Source organism: Cervus elaphus, chromosome 18 (assembly GCF_910594005.1).
Source record: "Cervus elaphus chromosome 18, mCerEla1.1, whole genome shotgun sequence".
NCBI classification, from domain to species: Eukaryota; Metazoa; Chordata; class Mammalia; order Artiodactyla; family Cervidae; genus Cervus; species Cervus elaphus.
The window spans coordinates 16,148,550-16,173,011 of NC_057832.1; the positions used below are offsets into that span (position 1 = coordinate 16,148,550).

Here is a 24,462-nt window from a genome sequence, read left to right on the forward strand (position 1 = left end):
CCTCTACGCTGACGAGGTGCTGGGCCCCCAGCTTCTCCTGAGGTCTGAAAGGTTGGAGGGGACACCAGGTCAGACCTGCCATCCAGCCAGTGTCTATCAGAGGAGAAAGGACAGATGGTTACAGTCATGGATCCCTTCGGTAGAACAGGGACCATGACTTCGAGAGTGAAATTTGTCTTCTAATTTGAGTCATCGGCTCTCATGTAGCCTGCTGGGCCTGGTGTCTTAATTCCACTGGCAAGCTTTCCTGGAAATCTATTTGTTTCTGACTGTTGTGCCGGCATGAATATGTAACATGGGGCCTGGGGACTGAAGGGATGACAAGGAATCCAACCCAAGGTGGCTTCCCTTTGGAGGTGTTAGCAGGAAAGGGCCCCGGAGCTGGACGGCGGGACTCGGCTCACAACACCTGGTCCTTCGCTGCCACTGCCAACGGCTCGTCCCTACAGCATGCAGCTGATGGCGAGTGAGCCCAAGCTCCCCCAAGGCTGTATCCCTTCTAGTTAATTGAGATGAGGAGTTTTGTATCATTAATTCAAAGTTTAGTTTGTAATCTCAGTGACTCTATAATCTGTCATTTCAGGGGCTCTCTGAAGAATGCCTAAGCTTCTCTTCATAACTTAATTGGGTAAAAAAGAAAGTCCATGGGCACCTACATCATAAAACTTCTGATCCTATATCCGAAGAAAGTGAATTCCTAAGCATATAGAGCCACCAGGAGTTGCCTGGGCTTACTGCAGTCATGCCCTGGGTCAGCGATCAGTGCCGAGGCTACGGCTGTCCAGTCACTAAGCCATGGACAAATCTGTGCAACCCCACGGGCTGCAGTCCACCAGGCTCCTCTGGTCATGGGACTTTTCCAGGCAAGAATACTGGAGTGGGTTGCCATTTCCTTCTCCAGGGCATCTTCCCGACCTGTGGATTGACCCCAGTCTCCTGCTTGGCGGGTGGACTCTTTACCACTGAGCTGCCGGGGAAGCCCAGCACCCAGTGTGAGGCTATGTTCACAAAGCCTAATGGCTGCACCTTTTCACCTATGGATGGGCACAGAGCGGGCATAGGGCTGGACAGGATAACCATAATTCAGACATTTTTCTCGATGCTTCCTATTAAAAACCCTATCATTTAGAACCAGGACGCTACACACCTGTATGGTGGGGTGCTCCCTGCATTACATGCTCCTCTCCTAACAGCCTCCCTCTGATTCTCCCGGGAGCCCCCAGCTTGGCAGGGAGGTGTTCCTATGACGCTTGAGTTAAAAAAGGGAGATTGAGCAGCAAACCTGGGGAAGTGAAATGACGGCATCGACAGACCACTCAGACGAAGGCAGCCACAGCCCTTGCGGGCCGGCGATGAGGGCGTGGCCCCGGACGGGTGGGTCTTTCAGAAGGAAGCCCGGGGTGCCCAGCTCACGGGGTAGCAGGAGGTGCAAGGCCAGGCTCCCTGGGGGAGGGCCTTCTGAAATGGCCCTGTTTCTGGTTCACTATAAGCTGCACCTTGCCCCACCTACAGACAGTCTGGGTCCCTGCGCCAGCTCCCAGCATCCTCTGGGTCTGGACCAGAGTTTGCATTTTCACAGGACCTCCAGCGAGTCATGGGAACTTTACCTTTGGGAAATGCGGCTCTAGAAACATGTTAGCCTTAGGGAATTCAGGGCAGGGTTGGGGATTAGCAAAGCCTGCCTTTCTGATACATTCCCCTCTGATCCCATGAATGTGGATATTTTGCAGTGTGACTACTCAAACCTAGTTTGGCCAACATGTTGCTATTTCTATACATACAAACCTACCACTGTATCTATGCAAAGTAGAAAAGCATTATGAAGGCAATCCAAGAGCTCCTTGTTTCAGGTTTTTTTGCTTTTTCTTTTTTAATAGAAATCAAGCTGGAATCATAAAACTATGGTCTCTAAGTCCCTCTTTCTGGAATGAACGGCTCCATTAGGGAAACGAGTCGGTGCCTATCTGGCACGGGGCCACTATTTGTGGGCAGAAGTGGGCAGCAAACAGCCAGTCTCCTCTGCATATCTATACTTGGCAGGTTTATCATTAAATGCAATTATTCTTTTTATCAGGGCAGGCAGTCATTATATTCTGGCCATTTAGTATGCCAGCATTTCATTCAGTTATCAAATATTTATTGAAGAGAATTTTCACTGTATAGTGAGGTTTTATGTGAATTAACAGGAAAGTAATTCATTTGTCAGGTCTATTTCTCTACCAGGAATGAATTAACATGGGTCCCAGTGCATCCTGTAAGGGGTCTCTCACCATGTAACCTACGTTCACTTTAATTTCTGCCTCCTGCCTACTCTCCCTGACTAGCTTCCCTTAGGGCTGGATGTGCTAGGGATTGTTCACGGGATAATAGGGGGTTTAACAGGCATATTAGGAAAAAACAAAGTTTGCTAAACTGTAGAAGTTAAGTTTTTATCGAAAATGAATGTTGCTTGAAAGTAAACGTATTATATACAGTTTTTCCAGATGGATGACAACCAAAAATCATTTTGGGAACTGCCTGATTCAAATATAAAAATGACAGCTCTACAAAGATCTGCATTTCCTTACAACCCAGTTGTTTTGCTCCACGAATTCTCTGAGTTCCTGCTTCATTTTTGATAATCAGATAAGCGTGTGGCCCAGGGAAGGATCATGAGGCCGCGATGCTCATCTTCTTCCTCATTTCCCTGAGCTGGGTTACAAAACCCACTCTGCCTTCTCAATCTGTGGTTTCGCCAGCTTGCTTGTCTCCTCTTGTGGAGAGCAGGGGCAGACCCTGGCTTTAGGATGACCTAATCCTAACCCTAACCGCAGCCCCCTGCCACCACCCCCGGCAGCAGGGGCCCAGGGCATGTTTATGTCCAAACTTTTAGTGACCACTGGAGTTGGCACATTTATTATGTCTTTTTCTACCTTTAGAGCAGAAGAGTAAAGTTTCTATTCAGTTCTAAAGACTCTTAATGCATGCCGTTACAGGTGAGGTGTGCCCTGTTGATATTTTAATTTGAAGATTCTTTAGGGCCACTCCGTGACACTTCTGGTGGGTGCATGTGACTGGTCATCCAGCATGACTGCACCCAGGGGACACGGGTGGGGCAGAACGCAGACCTTAAGTCTCCAGCCCCCAATGTGGGAACATGTCAGGAGCTCAGGTGCAGACTTCAGTTTGCCCTCTTTCATTTCTGGATCCAGAATACTTTCTCTTCTGCTGCAAAGCCTCCATCCCCCACATCCACTAGGGCGGGGGTTTAGGTATTAAATTCTTTACCAATTTGAGAGGGTCTCCCGCATTGCAGGCAGATCCTTTACTGTCTGAGCCGCCAGGGAAGCCCTCAGATGGGAGCTGGTGGCACCCAAACCATCTCAGTGGGAGTGTCACCTTGGAGGAGGAGCCTTCTGAAAACAAACTCTTTCTGAAAGACTACATTTTGCTGCTATTCCATCAGCATTCAGTGAACGTTTCTAAGGATCAAGCGCTGTCAGTTCCAATACCCCCATCATGCACGTTCCACTCCTGGCTTCTTAGCGGACAATCTGAGGAGTGGATTTCAGGGTATCAGCCTCTTACTCTTACTTGTTTCCTTATGGGTGAACCATCGGGCACAGCCCCGCTGCCCCTGTTTAGCGAGTAGAACCTCAGGCCCTTGTCAGAACTCACACGCATGTTCCCTTTCCCCTTCTGTTTATAGCTTTGGTTTAGAGGATCCAAATGGTGCATGCTTAGAAGTCCTTCTGGATGAACAGGGAGGCTACACCTCGCTCAGGACACTCGGCCGGGAAGGGCCTTGTCCTCTGCAACACCCCGTGGGCCCCTCCGGGCCACCGAAGGAGGAGCTACGCCAGGCCTTACCAGTGTGGCTACACCTCGCTCAGGACACTCGGCCAGGAAGGGCCTTGTCCTCCGCGATACCCCATGGGCCCCTCCAGGCCACCGAAGGAGGAACTACGCCAGGCCTTACCAGTGTGGCTTCTCTTGTGGACCATGAGTACATTGGGGCCGATGCAAATGATCCCACAGACATCACACTTTAGTTTGCCGTTAGGGAGTCGAATGCCTCCAGCTCCTGACAAGGCTTTGCTGCCTTGGACACTGTGCGAGCCATTCATTTTCTCTCCGGAGGCATCGAGCATCCGCAAGTCCTCCGCACACTCTTCCCCATTCACTTCACAGGCACGCCCATTCTCTTCATCACTCTGAGTCTCTACTTTAACATTACCGGCTGAAAGAGACAATACAACACAGGGGGCTGCTCAGTGTCAGGCAAAAACAGAACAGCACCGCCCAGCAGCAAAGCAACCCAGTGGGAGTGACAGCTTCCAAACACAGATTCTCGGCAGCTTATCCCGGGGGACAGCAGCCCGGCCCGGACCCGTCCGCCCACAGGGGGCTGTGACGTGTGGCAGTCGGCATCACGGGGGGGCTGGGTCAATTGCCTGCCCTTTCTGTAGGTCTGAATGCCAGGGGGTGAAGATGCATGGAAAAGCTATTTATAAATTCTCACTTTAGATTGGGGGGGGGCATGGGGGGCTCTCACAGGGTAAGGTCACCAGGTCCACCGTGACAGCCCCTCTGAAGTGACCCGAGGCCAGGTCCAACACCCTGTGAGCCAGCAGAACCCCTGATCCCAGAACGTGAGTGATCATCAAGTAATCCAGCCCCCACAGGTGGGGGCCCTTGTTTGGCAAACCCCCCTGAGAAGTGCTTATCTAGCTGATAAAGTCCCCTTAAGCATAAGGATAAGCATAAGCTTCCTTTCCTTCATTCATTCATGTGTTAATAAATGTGGGGACCAAACTCAGCAAACACACCCTCAGATTTCTGACTGCAGATTCCTGAAAGAATTTTGTTTGTTTCTTTGGCACATGACCACTCTAAACCCTTCTTACTCCATAGTGATAATAAAACCTGTATCCTAAAGTAGGGCCACGAGCCTCAGGTTTCTTCCAGTTGCTCAAGCGTTGACTGGGATGGCCTGTGAATGTAATCAGATCTGTACTAGCTTTCCAGAAAGGAAGACTCGCGTGTGGGCATGGGGAGGGGGGGACAGGGAAGGTGGTGGGCTCTTGGTTATGATACGATAACCAGTGTCCACTTCGCACTGTTGTCTCCTCAGCATCACATTTAGGGTCATTATTTCTGTCATTCATGTATTTTTCTTGGTAAAGAAAACAGATATTTGGTTTGCACTCTTCTGAAACACCAACTGATAAGGGATGGCTGAATCCAACCCTGCGATGACCAGGAGAAACTGCAGTTACACTGAAAGCCCTCGTGTTCATCACAGTCTCTACAGATGAACAAGAGGAAGGAGGTAAATTATGCCAAGTAAAATCACCAATGAGACAGACAGTAACCATGACTACAAAACTTTTGATTGGCGTTGTGAATCAGTGGTTCTCCCACTGTGGTCTCTGGACCAGAACAGCAGACAGAACTTGCTGCAAGAGCAGACTTTGGGGTCCACCTCAGACCCACCGAACAAGACCCACCCCAGACCCGCCCCTGGGGGTGGGTCCTGCCTCGGACACTTCCACTTCCACTAGAGTCTGAGAAAGCCTGTGCTAGTAACAAGCTCAACACATTTCTCACGATTGGCAAGCCCAGTGCCGAGACTCGGAAATCAGAATTCCTGGTTTGGAATCTCAGCTCCATTCTTTATAAACGCTGAGATCTGGTACAACCCATGTACCTTCTCTGTACCTCGGTTTCCTCATCTGTAAAACTGGAAACTGTCAGCATTGGCCCAACTGGAGCTTTGAGAGAATTGAGAAAGTAAAGAGACGGCTTTCTGCCATCAGGACCCACACCCTGGTCCTGGAGGTGGCGGTGGGCAGCACAGGTAAAGCATGTCAGGAGTGAACAGGATGAGAACAATGGGAATGGAAAGTGAGGGACGAATGTCACCTTTAAGCTCACAGATGCCCTCAAGCCAGAAGTCTTGACACCCGTCTGAAAGCAGTCCATGAAGGCGGGACTTTGTCATTATTCTGCCAAGTGACATTTTCTCTGAGAAGTGTATTCATAGACTCAAGAAACCAGGAGGCTGGAAAGGCCTGAGATCTTTTTGTAAGTTACCCTCCGATCATTGTGGATCCTCTGGTATGGTTTTAGGTAGATGAATTCATCACCACAAGAGGCTAAGCGCAAAGAAGAAAATCCAGTATCCTGTGATAGTCTAGTTTTATGGAAAAAAAGTAGGCAGACCCCCAATTTGGGGGTCCCCAGATCGCTGCACAAGGTCAGGGGAGCGTAAAGGTCAGGGGACTGGACAGAGGGTTAGAGTCACATGGAGCCAGCAGGCGCATGCTGGGGATGCAGAGCTGGAAGCTGCCTGCGCTTGGGGGTGGCGTGGGGGGCAGAATTCAAGGCTAGACGGTCACAGAAAGGTCTGTGGCAAGTGAGAGGGGGGCGGGGGTTGGAGGTGAGACCCAGTGGGCCACACATCAGCCACTGGCTCAGCAGATTCAAGCATGTGTGAATTTTCTCTCGGTGTGAAGGGGAAGTTCCTATCTCTTTGTGGACAAATGCACCCTGGGTGCTGGCTGCGTGGAAAAGGTGCAGAGACGCCCCCAACCCAAGGCGGGTGTCCACGAAAAAGGCCTCTCATCTCGCGAGGAGGTGAATGTAGGCGGCGGTCGTACTATTCTTGTACATGACGGAAATCAGGGCAGGGAACTGTCTTAATATGTGGCGAACACAGATCAGACCTCAAAAGTTGAAATCTCACATACATCCATGTGAGGCCCACAGACGGCAGAAGACACATTTGAGAAACACAAGCTCAGACGGGGTGTTCTGGCTTCACTTCTGTACATGTGAAAGTGGCTGGGGGGGTTCACGTGATGGTGAGCTTGACTAGCAACGTGACCCAAGAAAAGGACAGTAGCAGCTGCAGACTTGGGGGCCCACAGTACTGACCTACAGAGACTCCCTGCCGCACAGGCTGGACGCCGCCTTCAGACAGGTGCACACCGTCCGGAAGGGGTCAGAAGGAAGGAAACCGAGGGTCACAGAAGCCCATTCTTAGATGTCGAGGGGCCCCAATGCGCTGGGCTCAGACACAAGCCTCGGGCTGAGAGCAGAGATGCCCCCCGACCCCAAGTTCCTGAATGAAGGGAAGCAGGCGGGAAGACGAAAGAGGGACTGGAGGCCCTCCTGAGGGGGATCCCTGCCCTGGGGGGCCTCCACACTGCTGAGACAAGAAGGCAAGCCTGGAGCGTGGTGGTGGTGTGTGGTTCTAGCAGCCAGGCTCCCCCTCAAGGCACCAGGGGGCGGCCGTGGGTGTGGAGGGCCTGGCCTTGCCTCTTGCAGGCACCTTCCCAGGAAGGCTCTCGGGTCTGAGAGCTGGTGGGTCTGTGGTTTTGAACTGCACACCGTGGAGCACCCAGGCGCACCAGCCCTTGCTCAAACTAGTGAAGGAGGAGACTGGGAACAGATGACGGGTGTGCACTAAAGCCATATGTAGGTTCACACCCAAGCACTCCAAAGCCCAACCAAAGAGACGAGCAGAGCCCCTGCATCCTTGTGTGAGAATGCCATGTGATCAGCCCTCTTGTTTGCTTCCTCAGACCCATCCTATCACCAATTCCAGGAACCAGTCATCCTTCCTAACTTGCATTTAGTGTTCCGTGGTCCAGCCCACAGATGCTGTCTCTGTGGTCATTCCCTCTCTGAATTCCTAAACCATTCCATTGGCTCTGTTTCTCTGGACCCCAAGCTGCTTAGTTCCACTACTGCTTCTATGAAATGTTATACTCTCCCTGAATATGGGGATTATACTTATAAATATTTTGTAACTCTGTCCTTCCACCACTTAGAAAAATGTCAAACTCAGTACGGTGCTGAATGGAACTGATTAAATATAGAACATGAAATGGAGACTGAGTTTCTTGACCCTGGAACACATTGGCTCAGGCCTAACCATGCAGCTAACTTCCCCACAGAGTCCGGGAGCTAATGGACGAGGCCCCACTGTCATTATTTAATAAACATGGCTGCCTGCAGAGCGGATGTGCCTTCAAACCCTGAGCCGAAAGCTACTTTCTTTCCAAGAGGCAATTTAAAATTTGGGAAAATGAAAGTCTCGTTGTTATACATCTCAGAGGCTTTCTACGTTATTAGTAACAGGACAGTCCTTAGAGCGACCCTGGGTGCCTAAACATTAGCACATAGACAAGTTAGCCGTGTGAGAATCCAGAGAACTCGGGGTCACTGGGACCAGGAGGCCTGGATCTGCTGCCAACCATTGTACGGCCTCATGAAAGATTAAAACATTTTAATGCAAAGAGATAAAGCACACTGGCAGCCTCGCCTCACAGACAGATTCTGTTTCCCCATCACTTTCCCTTCCCTTTAGAATGCGTCTATATATTTATACGTGAGGTACTCAGATGGCATTTTCCCCACTGACCAGATAGTCCCTAAACTACGAGCTTAGACCAGGTAAGCTCAAAATGCTCAATATTTTAAATGAAAAAACCAGGAGACAGAAATATCCCTGCAACTGGTGACTAGCTGGGAAAGAGCAAATGTATTTAAGGTGTATCTTGAATTAAGGTAATTAAAAATTTTAGATGAAGAGAGATGAGTAGAAGTTTTTGTGCTGCCTCTAAAGGTTTATGAAAACTTCTAAGCACTTTAAGGTTAATGAAACCACTGATTAGAACTTATATCATTAAAAACACAGGATTTTTCATTGCAAGGAGGCATGATTACTTCCTCTACTTCCCTAATGGGAAGGTAGCCATGCCCTCCTCCAGGGGATCTTCCTGACCCGGTGACTGAGCCCAGGTCTCCTGCATTGCAGGCAGATTCTTTACCATCTGAACCACCAGGGAAGCCCTCAACTAGAAATATGCTTATCCTTATTTGATGTTTTGGGTTTTAAAAGGAACGAAATCAGAGAGAGATAAAAGAGGAAGAGCATGAAAAATGAATGAGTTACTAGCATATTTACATTTTCCTCAGGTAACAGGGGACACAAATTTAGATAGAAGAGGGTCAAACAGCTTGTTTTTAATTTTCAACAAGGGACGAAAGAGAAGTAAGTAAGTGAGGTGGACAATTCTCCATCATGACCACTAGGTGGTGATGTTGGCCCAGAACAGTTGGGTTGCTTGTTCGGGTGGGGACCTCCTCAAGATCAACAGTTACAACTTGGGTATGTGGAAGGGGGTGGGGAAGGAAGAGAGAAGAGATACTAAAACCTTGTGAACCCAACTGTATAAACGTATAGACAGGAAGTGCATTGAAACATGTATCATCTATCTTACAGTATCTGCAAGTATTGTATATCTTTGTAGGCAGCAATTTTTTACATACTTAAGTCTTCACCAAAGGATCTTCTCCAACACTGCAACATGCTTGATCTTAAACCTTTCTCAGATTTAATGAAAATATGTCAGAATGTGTTATCTTACTCTTAAGTGCATTTGACTTTTTAATATTTCAGCAAATATTTCCATATTTCATCTCAAAATTAATACTAGTTCTCTGTCCTAGTACCTTAAAAGCATTTTATATAATCACATAAGTACACATATAAATACATATACACACACATATACACATTTATATATACATACATATAGGTCTCACAGAAATAAATACCAAGCTGTTTTAAAGTCAATTCAAAGGAACATTAGTAAGAGAAGGATCTCTATAACTTTTATAAACTGGAAAAACAGTCAGTGTAGGTTGCAAGAAAAGGGGTAACCCTGGGTTTATAACTGCTAAACCCTTTCGGTGCCAAAGAGTTTTTGATAGCTAGGATGTCATAAACCTTTCTTTAACTGCTCCTGACACCTTTGAGATTAGAGTTTGTGTTAATACTTGTTACAGGATTAAGCATGGCTTATCTTCTGATCTTGTTTTATAACATTAGAACATTTACTAATATAGGCTCTGAAGACTACATCCTAAGGGGACAACCAACTTGCATCACTTTTAGTATTCAACTCTCTGGACATTTTAAAAAAGCCCTTTCCACTTCTTAAAATACTCCTTCAAGGATGTCGCCCAAATATATTTATCATTCATCATCTCTCAATACCTAAAAAAGAAAAATGAAATTAACATCTGCGCTGGGCTTGACAGCTCAGATCAGGAACGTCCCGCACACAGAAGCACTCCGTGTGTCTGCTCAGGAAGGACGGACCACGAACTAACGGCCCTGATGCCCTGCGACTTTCCTCCTCTCAGTTCTGAAATTAACACTTCCGAGCTGCAGGAGAGTACGCATCCTTCTTTGTCCTACAGAATTGTACAAGGTATCTTGAAAGTATGTTGGGTTATTTAACGGTGACAGAAAGTCTGGTCAGTATCATTATACTCAACCAAAAAGGAGATACTGGTTAACATTCATAACGAAACTATTTAACAGCATTAGTAGATTAATAATTCCGTTAATACTATTATTACTTCTACCCTTACTGTTACTGCACTGCCACCATGAAAGGCACGCTCCACGGTGCATCAACAGTCTATGATAAAACCAGGCTCACACATCTCAAGTGTTTAAGTGATGCTCTTGGGGGCAGATGTTGAATCAACAGCATGACTGATACTTATCTCGATGTTTCAAGTATGGAGGAAGGTGATGAAAAATCATGCATTCACAATATTTACACTATGGGAACTGAATATGAAATAAACATGCATTATCGTTTTCTAGAAGCAAAGTGTATACTTACGAGAGAAAGAATTGGGAATTATTGCATGGAAATCCCTAAAGCCGTCAGCCCCATAAGCCACTGCAACAAAGAAGGCAAAAAGAAAGCTGGGCTGTAACACCATCCAAGAGACAGAGTAAGAGTTTAAAAAAAACCATTGTTTGTTTTTCTTTTTTAAAGGAAAGTAATATTACTCTAAGCCATTATTTAGCTAACAGTCTGGCACTGTTGGCCTTCAAACAAAGGGCTGAAATAGCAACACAGTGCTTACTTCCAAACAAGACCCCACTTCTCAGAGGTCTGAGCTCATGGCACTAAATCACACAGATGCTGTAGAGTAACCTCTGGTGTGCTGAGCATCTTAGGCACTGCTTCTGGAACATTCTAGAACGGTGAGAAACCCTTCAGCAGAGTTGGTACAGACAGGTCCAAGATTTGCGCATCATAGCTGAGCTTCCCCTGGGAAAGTGCTTATCTTCACAGAAGCAGTGTGACTCTTAACGGGCTGACTGCATTGCAAATGTTCTTCCTTCGGCTTTTTCTTAGAAAGTCCTCACAGAAAATTAGAAAATGTTCACGCAATACACTGGGTGGGGAAAAATTTGTGTTTTCCCCTACCTCAAAGTGAACTACCAATTTCTGTGGGTATTTCTTATCAGCTGCCCTCATAAAGACTAGCACCACCTCAAATTGCCAGGTTTTTTTTTTTTTCTGTTTTATAGGTTAGCACTTTCCAGTGTGTGCCTATGTCTTGAAACTTAACAGACACTGCACATCACACACACACACACACACACAAGTTTTGTCTGCTGAACTGACACCCCAATGGCAGTCTGAGTTACATCCACAGAGTAGCTGCTAAATTAAACATGTTGCTGAACTACTGAATAGCAGGGTTTCCTGCAGGAAACAGACCTACTGCTACTGAACTTGGCATAAACCAGTGTTTTCCAAATTTATGTGCCCATAGGCCCTCCGCTCTTCCCCATGAAAATTTTAGTAAAATGTTGGGAGAACGGGAAAGAGTCTCGGGGACACCTCCAAAGCTATTCCTTGAAGTTGCTGCCTGAATCATTTCTTAGTAAACCCTCAGCCTTCCTGTCTTCCCCCTGTTCCTCGGATGCTCCTTCCTTCTGATCATCTGACTCTAACAGTCAGCACTGTGCTCCCATCCCCCGCCCAGCAGGGCTGTCATCAGCGGGTCCGCCTGGTCCACCGGTGTTCCACAGCCAGCAGACAGCCAACCAGGGGACACTGATTTCACGGTGCCCTTTGCAATTCTGTCATCTTCACTGAGCTCCAGCTCTTTGAATCGACTTCTGAAACCCCGAGCCCTCCACGTCACAGGGTGCTACCATCTCAGATGAGGGAGGAAGGGCCAAGATGTTTTGAAAGGTCAGTATTACCTTTTAAAATAAGGGATATCGGAATACATGACATAATATAAAATTTTCTGATTAAATGACATCACTGCCTCGGTTCTCTGAGTACGACTGAGACTGCTGACAGGGCTTGAGCATGGCTTGATCTGAAAGTCAACCTCCTGGGACCCCTTCAGCCAGAGGCCATGGATGGCAATGAGGAGGGGAAGGTGAAGGTGGGGGATGAATAGAGTGGGTGAGTGAAGGAGCTACAGGGCTGAGAGATGAACAGCGTTCACCTAGAAGCTGCCTCCCCAGGAGATGTTCGCTCGCACAGGTGCTGGGTGATCAGAGCAGGCCTTGGAACACCGAATCCCATCAGCACACCTTACTGGATATAAGTGACGTAATATAAGTGATGTAAGTACAGCACACCACCAGACACCGAACGTTAACCATTCATCAAGGGCATCAGTTCTCTGTGTGTCCTCTGTGGCTATAGCATTGTGCTTTCCCCAAGGAAAGCAGAAATCCACTCTTGCTCGGGCACCACCTGCGTTCCTGCAAGTACCAACTTCTGACTTCAGGAAAAGGAACGCTCCTCTCTTCCTGCGGGGAACAAGCACACAGTCGGGACGCGTGAACACTCTCGTCCTGCTCGGTCCCCTCTCATCCCATTCTACCCTGATCAGCCCAGGACCTCGGGGAAGGCAGGCACCAGGAACTCCGTAAACAACAGGGACTTATTTATAAGCTCTTTCCACAAACTGCCTTTGGTCCCCACATGGTCCTACGAGGCAGGAACCATCACTAAGGCACCAGGGAGGGGCTGGGGCTTCCAGGAAGCCCTGGAGTTTGTCCTCTTGGCGGTGAGCGGGGGACCAGGTGAATCTGAGACCATATGTAGTTAACACAGAAACTCAATACTCCAAATACACACTGCCTGCAGGATGGGGCTTTGGGAGCTGCGCTTTCTCCGTTACGAAGCTGGAGAGCCTAAAAGTTACTGCAGTTGCACACAAGCACATGCTGAAATGTGTGCACACACACTCACCACGCATGGGGGTTACAGAGCGTTTACCGACAGAACTCCTTACACAGTTAACACACACACACCCCGCATGGGGGTTACAGAGCATTTACCGACAGAACTCCTTACACAACACAAACACACCCCACTGAAAATACAATAGGTAACTAGTGAGGACATACTGTGCAGTACAAGGAAATCTACCCAATGCTCTGTAATGATCTATATGGGAAAGGAACCCAAAAAGGAGTGGGTATATGTACATGTATAACTGAATCACTTGGCCGTGCACCTGAAGCAGAGCATTGGAAAGCAACTATACTCCAATATAAAATTTTAAACAGTGAAACAGGCAAGCAACCAGCATGTATTGTGTAGCACATGGAATTACAGCCATTATTTTGTAACAAGGTTTAAGCGAGTATAATTTGTAAGAACACTGAATCACTAGGCTGTACACCTGAAACTAATATAATTCTGTAAATCAACTGGATTTCAGTTAAAGATAATAAAGAATAAAGATGTTTACTAAAATAAAGACTCCCCCACATCACAAAATGACTATGAACAAGCGGTCTGGAAAGTGAGACCCCCACCCCAGTGCGGCCTTCTCCAGGGCCACCGGTCCCCACGCCCGCGGGCAGTCAGCGGGCACAGGGGGCGCCGTGGTGCAGACACTCTCACCTCCCTGGGCCACCGACCCCAGTGCCCTACGCGCCCACGATGTCCCCGTGTCCGATGAACGTGACATCAGCCACACCCCCATTCTCCCTGGGCACTCGGGGGGCTGTGTTATAGGAGCAGAGCTGATGTGCTCCTGCTCACAGTCCTGGCTGGTCCTGAAGCTTCACCATGGCAGCAGGAGTGAAGTCTTGACTGACTCCCAGCCTCTTCATTTCTTTTGTAAATTCCACCCCAAATTTCAGGCTATTGCTTCATAAAAGGGTGCAGACAGAAGCAGATTTAGTGAACCTTGTTAAGTTTCCTAAATTTCACAGGATCCAGTCTTGTCGCCAAGATCAAATTGAGCTGACTTAGTAGGAATTTTTATTCCCTGAGTTGGTATGAACATTTCTGTATAAAATGCTGGGAATGCCTCAGATTCTGAACCCTATTCAGATTGCACATTGGTGACCATTCTGAGAAAAAAGGTGAAAGGCCCAGAAACCACACTCTTCAGGTCCCTTTATTTGAGCAAATTATCAAGAATATAATTCTACGCTTCTCACACTGCTGGTACCTTTGGGAGAGATGAAGATGTACTTGAGATTTTCAAAGTGGGAGAGAAGAAGTCTGTCCCCTCTCAAGTCAAACAAAGATGCATGATTTTAGTGTAAATACATTCAGATTTGTATTTAGGAGAATTAAAAATCTGCTGTCACATGACTTTTATACATTCTTCAATTCATATTAAGCCTGTTGGTCATGATCAGTCTCAGTAACTCGTGTAAGTACGGTTTGCAGTGACTTCTGCGATGCCTGCAGATCTCACATTTCAGGGAGGGGCATCCTTGCCCTGTCACGCCCCTCGTGAGAGGGTCCCCGCATGGCCCAATGGGCAAAGGAGAGGACCAGGGACTGTCAGAGCCGAAACTCCAAGACCACGTTCCTGCAGGAGAACTAGTTACATCCTGCAGAAGTACCAGACCCAGACTCTCTTGAGATTCCCCCACACCAGATGTTTCTGGGGTGGACCTTTGTGCTCAGACCACCCTCTACATGAGGGAGCGCCCCGTCCTGCCAGGGGAGATAATTCTGACACTCCTGACCATTCATGCCGAGAAAGGGGTGTCCTTCCAGACTGACGGAAGAGGAAGCTATAGTCTGACCCTGCACATGGAGCCCATGAGCGCTGGCTCACATCTCAGCTGAGTGATCCCTAAGAGGCTCCTCCTGCAGTACCCCCTTCCCACTGCAGATCCTCCCTCGGACCCCAGGGCCCCAGTGCCCACTCAGCCCTGTGTCCTGGGTGGACACAGGGATCAACGATGTGCCAGCTCCTGCTGATGGTGGGGTTCTCCCGGGCTCCAGCCCTGCCTGGCTGCCCTCCGTCCCTTCATGCTGCAGACAAGCAGACAGAATCCAAGCTCCAGGTCTTCCTCCACACCCCGCTCTCCTCCTCCCACCCCACGTGCCTGTGGTCCTCTCTCTGATCTCATGGCCGCACCCCCACCCCTGGCCTTCGATTGCCAATTTCTCTCTGAGTTGTTTCCTTTTGACCTTTTCCAGTCACATTGCATCCGGCACATGCGTGAAGCTGCTGTCTCTCTGGTGGGGCTGTCTCTACTTGCTTCACATCCTGCCAGGGCTTCCTACCCCCCACCCAGCACCAGCTCCCCTCTCAAACCATCTGAGCCCTGGGCCTGAGACCCTCATCCTCAAGGCTGACTTTGTCAGGGCACCTACTTCTAAGGTCTCCGCTAGTCTGTAACGGTTATAATGAGGGCTTCCCAGGAGGAGCTAGTGGTAAACAACCCACCTGCCAATGCAGGAGACGTAAGAGACACAGGTTCAATCCCTGAGTTGGGAAGATCCCCCAGAGGAAGGGCTGGCAACCCACTCCAGTATTCTCACCTGGAGTATCCCATGGACAGAGGAGCCTGTGGGCTACAGTCCACAGGCTGGCAAAGAGTCAGACATGACTAAGTGACTTAGCACGTACTGTTATAATAAGACAAAACCCTGGGTCCTGTCAAGTCCTGATCAGCAATGACAATGACCCTCCAGCTGGTAACACTATTCAGACAGCCAAATGCAAGAGGACACAAAACGCCATCCTCACCTCTTGGGAAATGCCTTGCAGCTGGTGTGAACTGTCCCTGTCCCAGCAGATCTGTGTCCTATGCAGATGTCAAGGAATCTTCCCCCAAGCCTCGTCCCCCGAACTGCTCTAGCAGAGACTCCCCACCCACTGCAGGGCCCCTCTGCATTCCCATCCTTGTGACACCCACTCGGAACCCACCCTCTCTCTCAGCTACACCCTTGCCAACTCCACTCCAGAGCCCTTAGGATGCATGCCTAGTTCTGGAACCTGGTGTGTCTGGAGCTCAATCCTGTGCTCAGATAAAGGGCCACAGGCCCTATGCTTCCTTCTCTGCATTTCCTCTCCTCCTGCACAAGACCTGGAACGTGAGGGGCTCACCATAGGGGCCTTGAATCAAACTCCTTACTTCTCCTTTTGGACACAACCATCCGACTTGAACATTTTCAGAAACCCACATACATTCCAGGAGAAGCTGGAAGACAGAAGGCACAGTGCTTCTCACGTCTGAGTGCGACTCCCAAGCAGAGGGGCGTGTTTAGATCCAGTGAGTCATGGGGAAAGTGCTGGACTTGGCTTAAGCTTAGAGGGCTGAGCACACGGGCCCAGGCTTTCTGTTGGAATGAGTCCTCCCGCTGCTCCTACCTGCGTCCCGGGGCGTCACACCCCAGACGTCCCTGCATCCGGAGCCTCGCTGACTTCTAGGAAGGATGGGGTGGCTGTGAGAGAGCCGGGTGCAAGGGCCGCAGGGCCAGCCACCCGGCTTTGCTTCCCACAGTGCTGTGGGCTCAGTGAGGCGCCAGCCGCCCTGAGCCCCGAGTGCCTCATCCAGCAAATGGGAACCACTGCGTCCGTCTGTCAGGCCTCTCTCGCAGCCAGCCTCCCCTCGGTGGGAAGGCGCGGGCAGATAACCACGGCTAACACAGCACCTATCTTCTCCTCAGCAAGGGCTTCAGGCCGAAGGGATCAGCCACAGCCGACAAGCACCCACCAAGTTTTTCATAACCAGGAAAACAACAGGGCTGGGCTTTGTAAGACCATGTGGTTCGGAGGACAGCTGCCCTCGGTGCCTGGAAACCCAAGTCTTCACAGGCTTCCCTTCCACCCCCAAACTCCGGCAGACCTCCACTTGGGACTGGGGTCAGGGTGACCTTTTAAGGCCATCACTCGCCCTGACAGGGTTTCCAGTTGACACCAGGTCATGGAACAACAGTGGTTGTTTCAAGTGAAAAGTGACAAAATGGCCAGAATGAACTTTGCCTTCCTTCCCATAACAACTAACCAACGAGCTGAGGATCTGATGGGGATAAACCAATTCCTGATCTTCTCTCCCTGCAGCACAGCTGGGGACCAGCCCATTTTTCTTCATGTTTTATTAGTACAGTTGAGTTGTCCACAATGAACGAAACAGCATGGAAAAGCTCTGATTGACCAACCTATCATTTAGAAAGGGAAGCCAGACTAGGCAAAGATTCTGCTTCTAAAGAGGACATCTGAGCCAAGAGGTTCGAAGCTGAGGATTCTGTGCATGGGACTGCCTCTGAAGCCCTTGCTCCGGCGTCCTTAACTCACCTTCTTAGAGTTCACCACCACTCAGGGTGAAGGAGTTAAATGACAGATTTAAGGGATATTTTCAGAATGTTATATCCTTCTAGTAGTTTTTTTTTTTAATGGAAATTACCTTTTTATTGGTAAGAATGTGCATGTGTAGTTGCTCAGTTATGTCTGACTCTTTGAGACCCCATGGACTGCCTCCACGGACTGTAGCCCGCCAGGCTCCTCTGTCCGTGGAATTGTCCAGGCAAGAATACTGGAGTGGGTTGCCATTTCCTTCTCCAGGGGATATTCCCCATCCAGGGATTGAACCTGGGTCTCCTGAGTCTCCTGAATTGGAGGCAGATTCTTTACCACTGAGCCACCTGGGAAGCCCCATTGGTAAAAATAGTATTTGCCTATTCAAAGACTGCAAGTATACATAAATACCAAGATGAAATTTCTAAAATTTACCTCCAACTCCTGGAATCTAAAGAAAACCATGAAAAAGAGAAAATAGGAACATAATAATAATAATGATAAACAGAGTGAGAGAGTTTAGCTCAAGCTTTAAAAAGACAGAAGGAAATGGACATTTTCAGGCAATAAATAAGGACTGAAGAAAATTCAGACAACTGGGGAAGCCCCGAGAAGCCCTAAAAGTCTTCTCAGCACGGACTGGTGGGGGGAGGCTGAGATAGCGTGAGGGCCTGGGTGTATGTGAGACCTTGACTTTTATTTTGTCTTTCCATCCCAAATCTAGTTCCAGTGAGGGGAGTTTACACTGGATCAGGCAGGCCGAAACAGTCAGAGATGGAAACTCTGCTCAGGCCGCATGCGGGGCTGGGGGTGGTGTTGACGGGCGGGCCGGCACAGGTGAAGGGGGCCAGCTTGCAGCATCGAGGCCCTGTGAAGACAGGGGGCGAGCAGGCCGTGGGTGCGGGGTCCCTGAGCACCCGGGCGGGAGGGGCAGGCACGGGCAGCTCACTGCCGCCCGGCCATCCACACAGGTGCTTTAGCCGATGTGACTCTAAGGGTGCTTCAGATGTGGTTCCCCCAGCGCTTGTTCCTACTGAAACAGCAGGCTGAAAGCCACTGCCGGGGGAATGGGGTGCTGAGGGCTGGGAGGGTCCTGACCGTCAGCTCTGCCTGACCTCCGAGGCTGGGTCGCCGTATGCATCTTTGCCACATGGAGGAGGCACAGGACAGGCTGCTCCGCGACAGAGGGCAGAGGGCCGAGGGGGGTCTCCTGCGGGCCCTGCAGATGCTCCAGGCCATTCCCTCCGGCTCCCCAGCTGGCACCGTGTCAAGCCCCACAGATCCCAGGAGCCCGGGCCCCACCTCGGGGCGGCCAGCGATAAAGTAATCTCCTCCGGGACACATGAGGGCGGGTCCCTGGCTGTCCCTCCCTTCCAGAAGCTCGGAGGGGTCCCCGGAGGAATTCCAAGCAAGAGGTGACTCAGCAGGGGAGGCGGGGTCTGGAAGGATGGTCTGCCCGCTGATCCAGTGTCCTGAGCCCGCAGGCGCAGTAGCGCACTGTCCATCTCAGGGGTGCGAGTCTGTAAGTGGAGGCTGCTTGGGGTGCGGTTCAGGGGCTGAGACCTTGGGCGACACTCCTACGCGGAGGCCCAGGGAGGAGACAAGCCTTCACGCTGCTTTTCCCACTGCTTCCTGTTCTCCACCCCAGCGCGCTGGCAGCGGAGGCCAGGATGGGAGAGGGCCCGGCAGAAAGTGGGAGGCAACCTGGGTCTGCAGACAGACAGGGCCACCGTGGGAAAGGGGCTGGGACACACGCAGGGGGGTGGGTGCGCCCGGTCAGGGTGCCAGGGCATGCACATGTGTGTGCACGTGTGTGTGCACGCGTGTGCTCGTGTCAATGGCAAAGACCACTCTTCCTGCCCACATATTTACAAAGTCAGCGTAGAAAAACAGTCTCAGAGGCAGAGGGCCCATTTGCAACAGTGACTCTTACAAGTGAAGGACAGAGTCCCCAGGGCCCTGAGCACAGACGGGTCCCACCCCTGCCCCCCAGCCCCAGGAGCAGATGACACCTCACCATCAGAGACGTCTCCACCACCCAGAAGTCCCAGCGATGCTCCTGCTCCCTCCATTTCTCAGCTGGGAGCTATCCTGGAGGGGTTCCTCGGTGAGGAACCCTACAATCTTGACAGTAAACTCACACACAGAGGAGAACCAGGCCAGAGACACGACTCCTGCAAGCTCTTCCGTGTCCAGGGTGGACTTACTGCGCACCGTGGTGAAAGAAGCCCCAACACTCTGCAGTCCACAGTTCTCTCAGGGAACTCTGAGGCTTTCCCGTTTCCCCTCTCCCTCTCATCCCTCTCCCACTTTCAGCGCCTTGCCCAACAGACACGAGGCCAGTAACCCAACCCTGGCGATGAGGCTCTGGGCTGTGATCCTGCGCTCTGATCCATGCAGGTGCTGGGGGAAGCTCCGCCTCAGGGAGGCTCCAGAGCTGAGAGGGTCCCCTCGGATGGAACACCAGCGTACATGGCCGGGCCAGGGGTCCAGACCCTTGGTGGGGGAGCCGAGGGCCTGGCAGTCACAGGGCATGGAGGCTCCACCCCCTGCCAAGGGACCACTCACAGCCCAGCTTCCTGGCACTCAGGCCCACATCTCACATGTCACGGGAAGAACCTGAAGCCTCCCATTTTTCCTAGTAGGTTTCAGCTGTTTCTTAGGACTAGGGTCTCTCAAAAAGTCCTGTCCTTCCCTCCGGCAATGTTTCTTTGAAATAAGGAAGGTTTCTCCTTCCCCCTTTGTCTGCCCCTCCTAGCTTTATGATTCAACACCGTTTACTGAGAACCGTGTGAAAAGGACCAGGTCACACGTTCCTCCCGTGTAAAATCCAAGGGGGGCCAGGCGCACTGCCCAGAGTCCCCTCTGCTCTGGGCCTGTCACTAGGGACAGCGACCACGCGAGATACTTTCTGGGCTCCCATTTCTCTCCTTCTTGAAGCAGTCCTGTGAGGAAAGCACGCGAGGAAACCGCCCCCTCAGTTTCTCCGCTGGGAACTATCCTGGACAGATTCCTGCGTGAGGAACCCTACAAACCCACTTCACAAACCGAGAAAGAAGGCTCAGACAGTCCCCCTGCCCTGCCCGGGGCCACCAGCGGGGATGCGGGCGAGGTGGGGACAGAGCCTGGTTCTTCCCACCCCACACCTGCTTCCGGCAGCTCACCTGGCTCGGGCCGTGCCCACATGATGGCAAAAGGGAGTGAAACGTGCCTGAAATCGGGGTCACTGGGCAGGGAAACTGCACACCACCTTCCCTGAGGTCCCCAGGGCTGCGCCAGCCTCTGCACACCCTCCGGGGCCAGCAGGGAAGGAGTCTATGAAGGGGTCCTTGGAGGAGATATGGCAGCTAGCACTCGGGGATGGTTTATGCGCAGGCCGTGCAGAGCGTGGGTGCAGAGCCCTGAGGGGGGAATAGGGTCTCTGAGTTGGGAGGGTTCAGTCTAAGAGGGGCAAGAGGAGGGAGCCCCCAGCCACAGACGATCCAGCACCAGGGAATCCTCCTGCTTGGAGCTGGGTGAGTGACATGGGGCCTGGCCGCCTCAGAGGATCATGTTCAAAACGTGAAGCAGAAGGAAAGGCATTCCCAGAGGACATGCAGGGCGGGGGTCCTCCAGACAGTGGGGGATGGGGAGATGAGGTTCTAGAGGCTTCTGGAAGCTGAGATGAGGCTCCCAAGCCAGAGGGAGCCATCGAGGTCCCTGCTCAGGAGGCCACGTCGTGGGGGGAGCCTGGGTAGGTGTGAGAGTGAGGGGCTGCAGCCGCGGGCTGGGCAGACAGGATGCTGAGGAGACAAAAAGCCTACAGACAGACAGACAGGGAAGCTGGGATTCAGCGGTGGCCCGGGGCGAGGAGGGGGTGACTCAGGAAGGCGTTTCTGAGGTGCCTCAGGCTCCCCAGGCAAAAACGGTGGCCAACGGCTTCCGCGGCCTCGGCTAGTGGGAAACGCGGGACTTTAGGGGAAAAGCATCCCGGCGTCACCAGGACTTCTGCATTCTGCCGGCTCCCCTCTCCCGCCTCATCCCGAAGCCGCCAGGACGCGGCCCCGCCGAGCAGGGTTGTGACACCGCTGCTCGTGTGTCATATTGTAACTGTTTCCACATCCTCCTGGCTGTGTTGTACAAGCCCGAGAAGAGGAACAAGGGCGAATAATGAAATATAGGAATGCAGGAAAAGAGGAAGCCGGGGACAGCAGCTCAACCGAAAAGCAGAGAGTTATGGAGAAGTGACAGAAAGGGAAGCGGAGCAGGAATTGCATGGGGGGGCGGCCGGGGGAGCGTGCGCGCACACATACACACACACACTTACATACCCCATACACACACAGACACACATACACCTCACACATACACACGCTTACATACCCCATACACACACACATATACACCTCACACACACACGCTTACATACCCCATACACACACAGACACACATATACACCTCACACACACACGCTTACATACCCCATACACACACATATACACACGCTCACACACACATGCTTACACACCCCATACACACACAGACACACATATACACCTCACACACACACACGCTTACATACCCCATACACACACACGCACTCACACACACAAACAGGCTTACATACCCCATACACACACAGAGACACATATACACCTCACACACACACACACTTACATACCCCATACACACACACACACATATACACCTCACACACACACGCTTACATACCCCATACACACATACACACACATGCTTACATACCCCATACACGCATACACACACACACACTTACATACCCCATACACAGACACACACATACACATGCTTATACACCCCATACACACACAGACACACACTCACACACCCCATACACACACACACACTCACACACACATGCTTACACACCCCATACACATACATGCTTATATACCCCAGACACACACATATAAACACACACACATGCTTGCACACCCCATACACACACACACACACACACACACATGCTTACATACCCCATACACACACAGACACACACTCACACACACATGCTTACACACCCCATACACACAGTCACACACACACACGCTTACATACCCCAGACACACACATATACACACACACACACGCTTACATACCCCATACACACACACACATATACACACACACGCTTACATACCCCATACACACACACACACTTACACACCCCATACACACACACACTTACACCTCACACACACACACGCTTACATACCCCAGACACACACAGACACACATATACACCTCACACACACACACGCTTACATACCCCATACACACATACACACATACACTTACATACCCCATACACACACAGACACATGCTTACATACCCCATAAACACACAGACACACACTCACACACACATGCTTACACACCCCATACACACACACGCTTACATACCCCAGACACACACATATACACACACATACACGCTTACATACCCCAGACACACACAGACACACATAAAAACCTCACACACACACACGCTTACATACCCCATACACACACAGACACACATATACACCTCACACACACACACGCTTAGATACCCCATACACACACAGACACACATACACCTCACACACACATGCTTACATACCCCATACACACACACACATATACACCTCACACACACACTTACATACCCCATACACACACACACATACACCTCACACACACACACGCTTACATACCCCATACACACACACATATACACCTCACACATACACACACTTACATACCCCATACACACACACACATATACCTCACACACACACACACTTACATACCCCATACACATACAGACACACACCTCACACACACACATGCTTACATACCCCATACACACACACACATATACACCTCACACACACACTTACATACCCCATACACACACACACACATACACCTCACACACACACACGCTTACATACCCCATACACACACACATATACACCTCACACACACACTTACATACCCCATACACACACACACACATACACCTCACACACACACATGCTTACATACCCCATACACACACACATATACACCTCACACACACACACTTACATACCCCATACACACACAGACACACACCTCACGCACACACATGCTTACATACCCCATACACACACACACATATACACCTCACACACACACACTTACATACCCCATACACACACACACATACACCTCACACACACACATGCTTACATACCCCATACACACACACATATACACCTCACACACACACACACTTACATACCCCATACACACACACACACATACACCTCACACACACACATGCTTACATACCCCATACACACACACATATACACCTCACACACACACACACACTTACATACCCCATACACACACAGACACACATACACCTCACACACACACACACTTACATACCCCATACACACACACACATACACCTCACACATACACACGCTTACATACCCCATACACACACATATACACCTCACACACACACACTTATACACCCCATACACACACATACATATACACCTCACACACACACACACACACACACTTACATACCCCATACACACAGACACACACACACACATGCTTACATACCCCATACACACATAGACACACATGCTTACATACCCCATACACACACACGTTTACACACCCCATACACACACAGACACACATGCTTACATACCCCATACACACAGACACACACACACATGCTTACACACCCCATACACACACACACACACACACTTACCCCACACACAGACACACATATACACACTCACACACACACACGCTTACATACCCCATACACACACAGACACACACTGACACACACAGGGTGACATACCTCATACACACACAGACACACACACACACGTGCTTACATACCCCATACACACACAGACACACATATACACCTCACACACACACACACACACTTACATACCCCATACACACACACACACAGACATACACTCGCATACACATAGGTGCACACATATGCACACACTAACACACACATACACACACACATGC

At 50.3% G+C, this 24,462-nt stretch overlaps 1 protein-coding gene across 11 annotated transcripts in view; it reads right to left on the minus strand.

The window, feature by feature from the left end:
* IKZF1 (IKAROS family zinc finger 1) overlaps positions 1-24,462 on the minus strand; it is a 96,385-nt gene that overhangs the window by 23,698 nt on the left and 48,225 nt on the right. For 5 of the 11 annotated variants that reach the window (XM_043872483.1, XM_043872482.1, XM_043872480.1 and 2 more), the window contains exons 4-5: positions 10,692-10,751; positions 3,959-4,219 (exon numbers count right to left, since the gene is read on the minus strand). The exons of 4 other annotated variants lie outside the window; for them this stretch is intronic. In XM_043872483.1, coding sequence (XP_043728418.1) covers positions 3,959-4,219; positions 10,692-10,751 — 321 coding nt within the window. The remainder of the gene's footprint in view (positions 1-3,958; positions 4,220-10,691; positions 10,752-24,462) is intronic. 2 more of the 11 variants (XM_043872484.1, XM_043872481.1) reach the window with 1 other exon arrangement.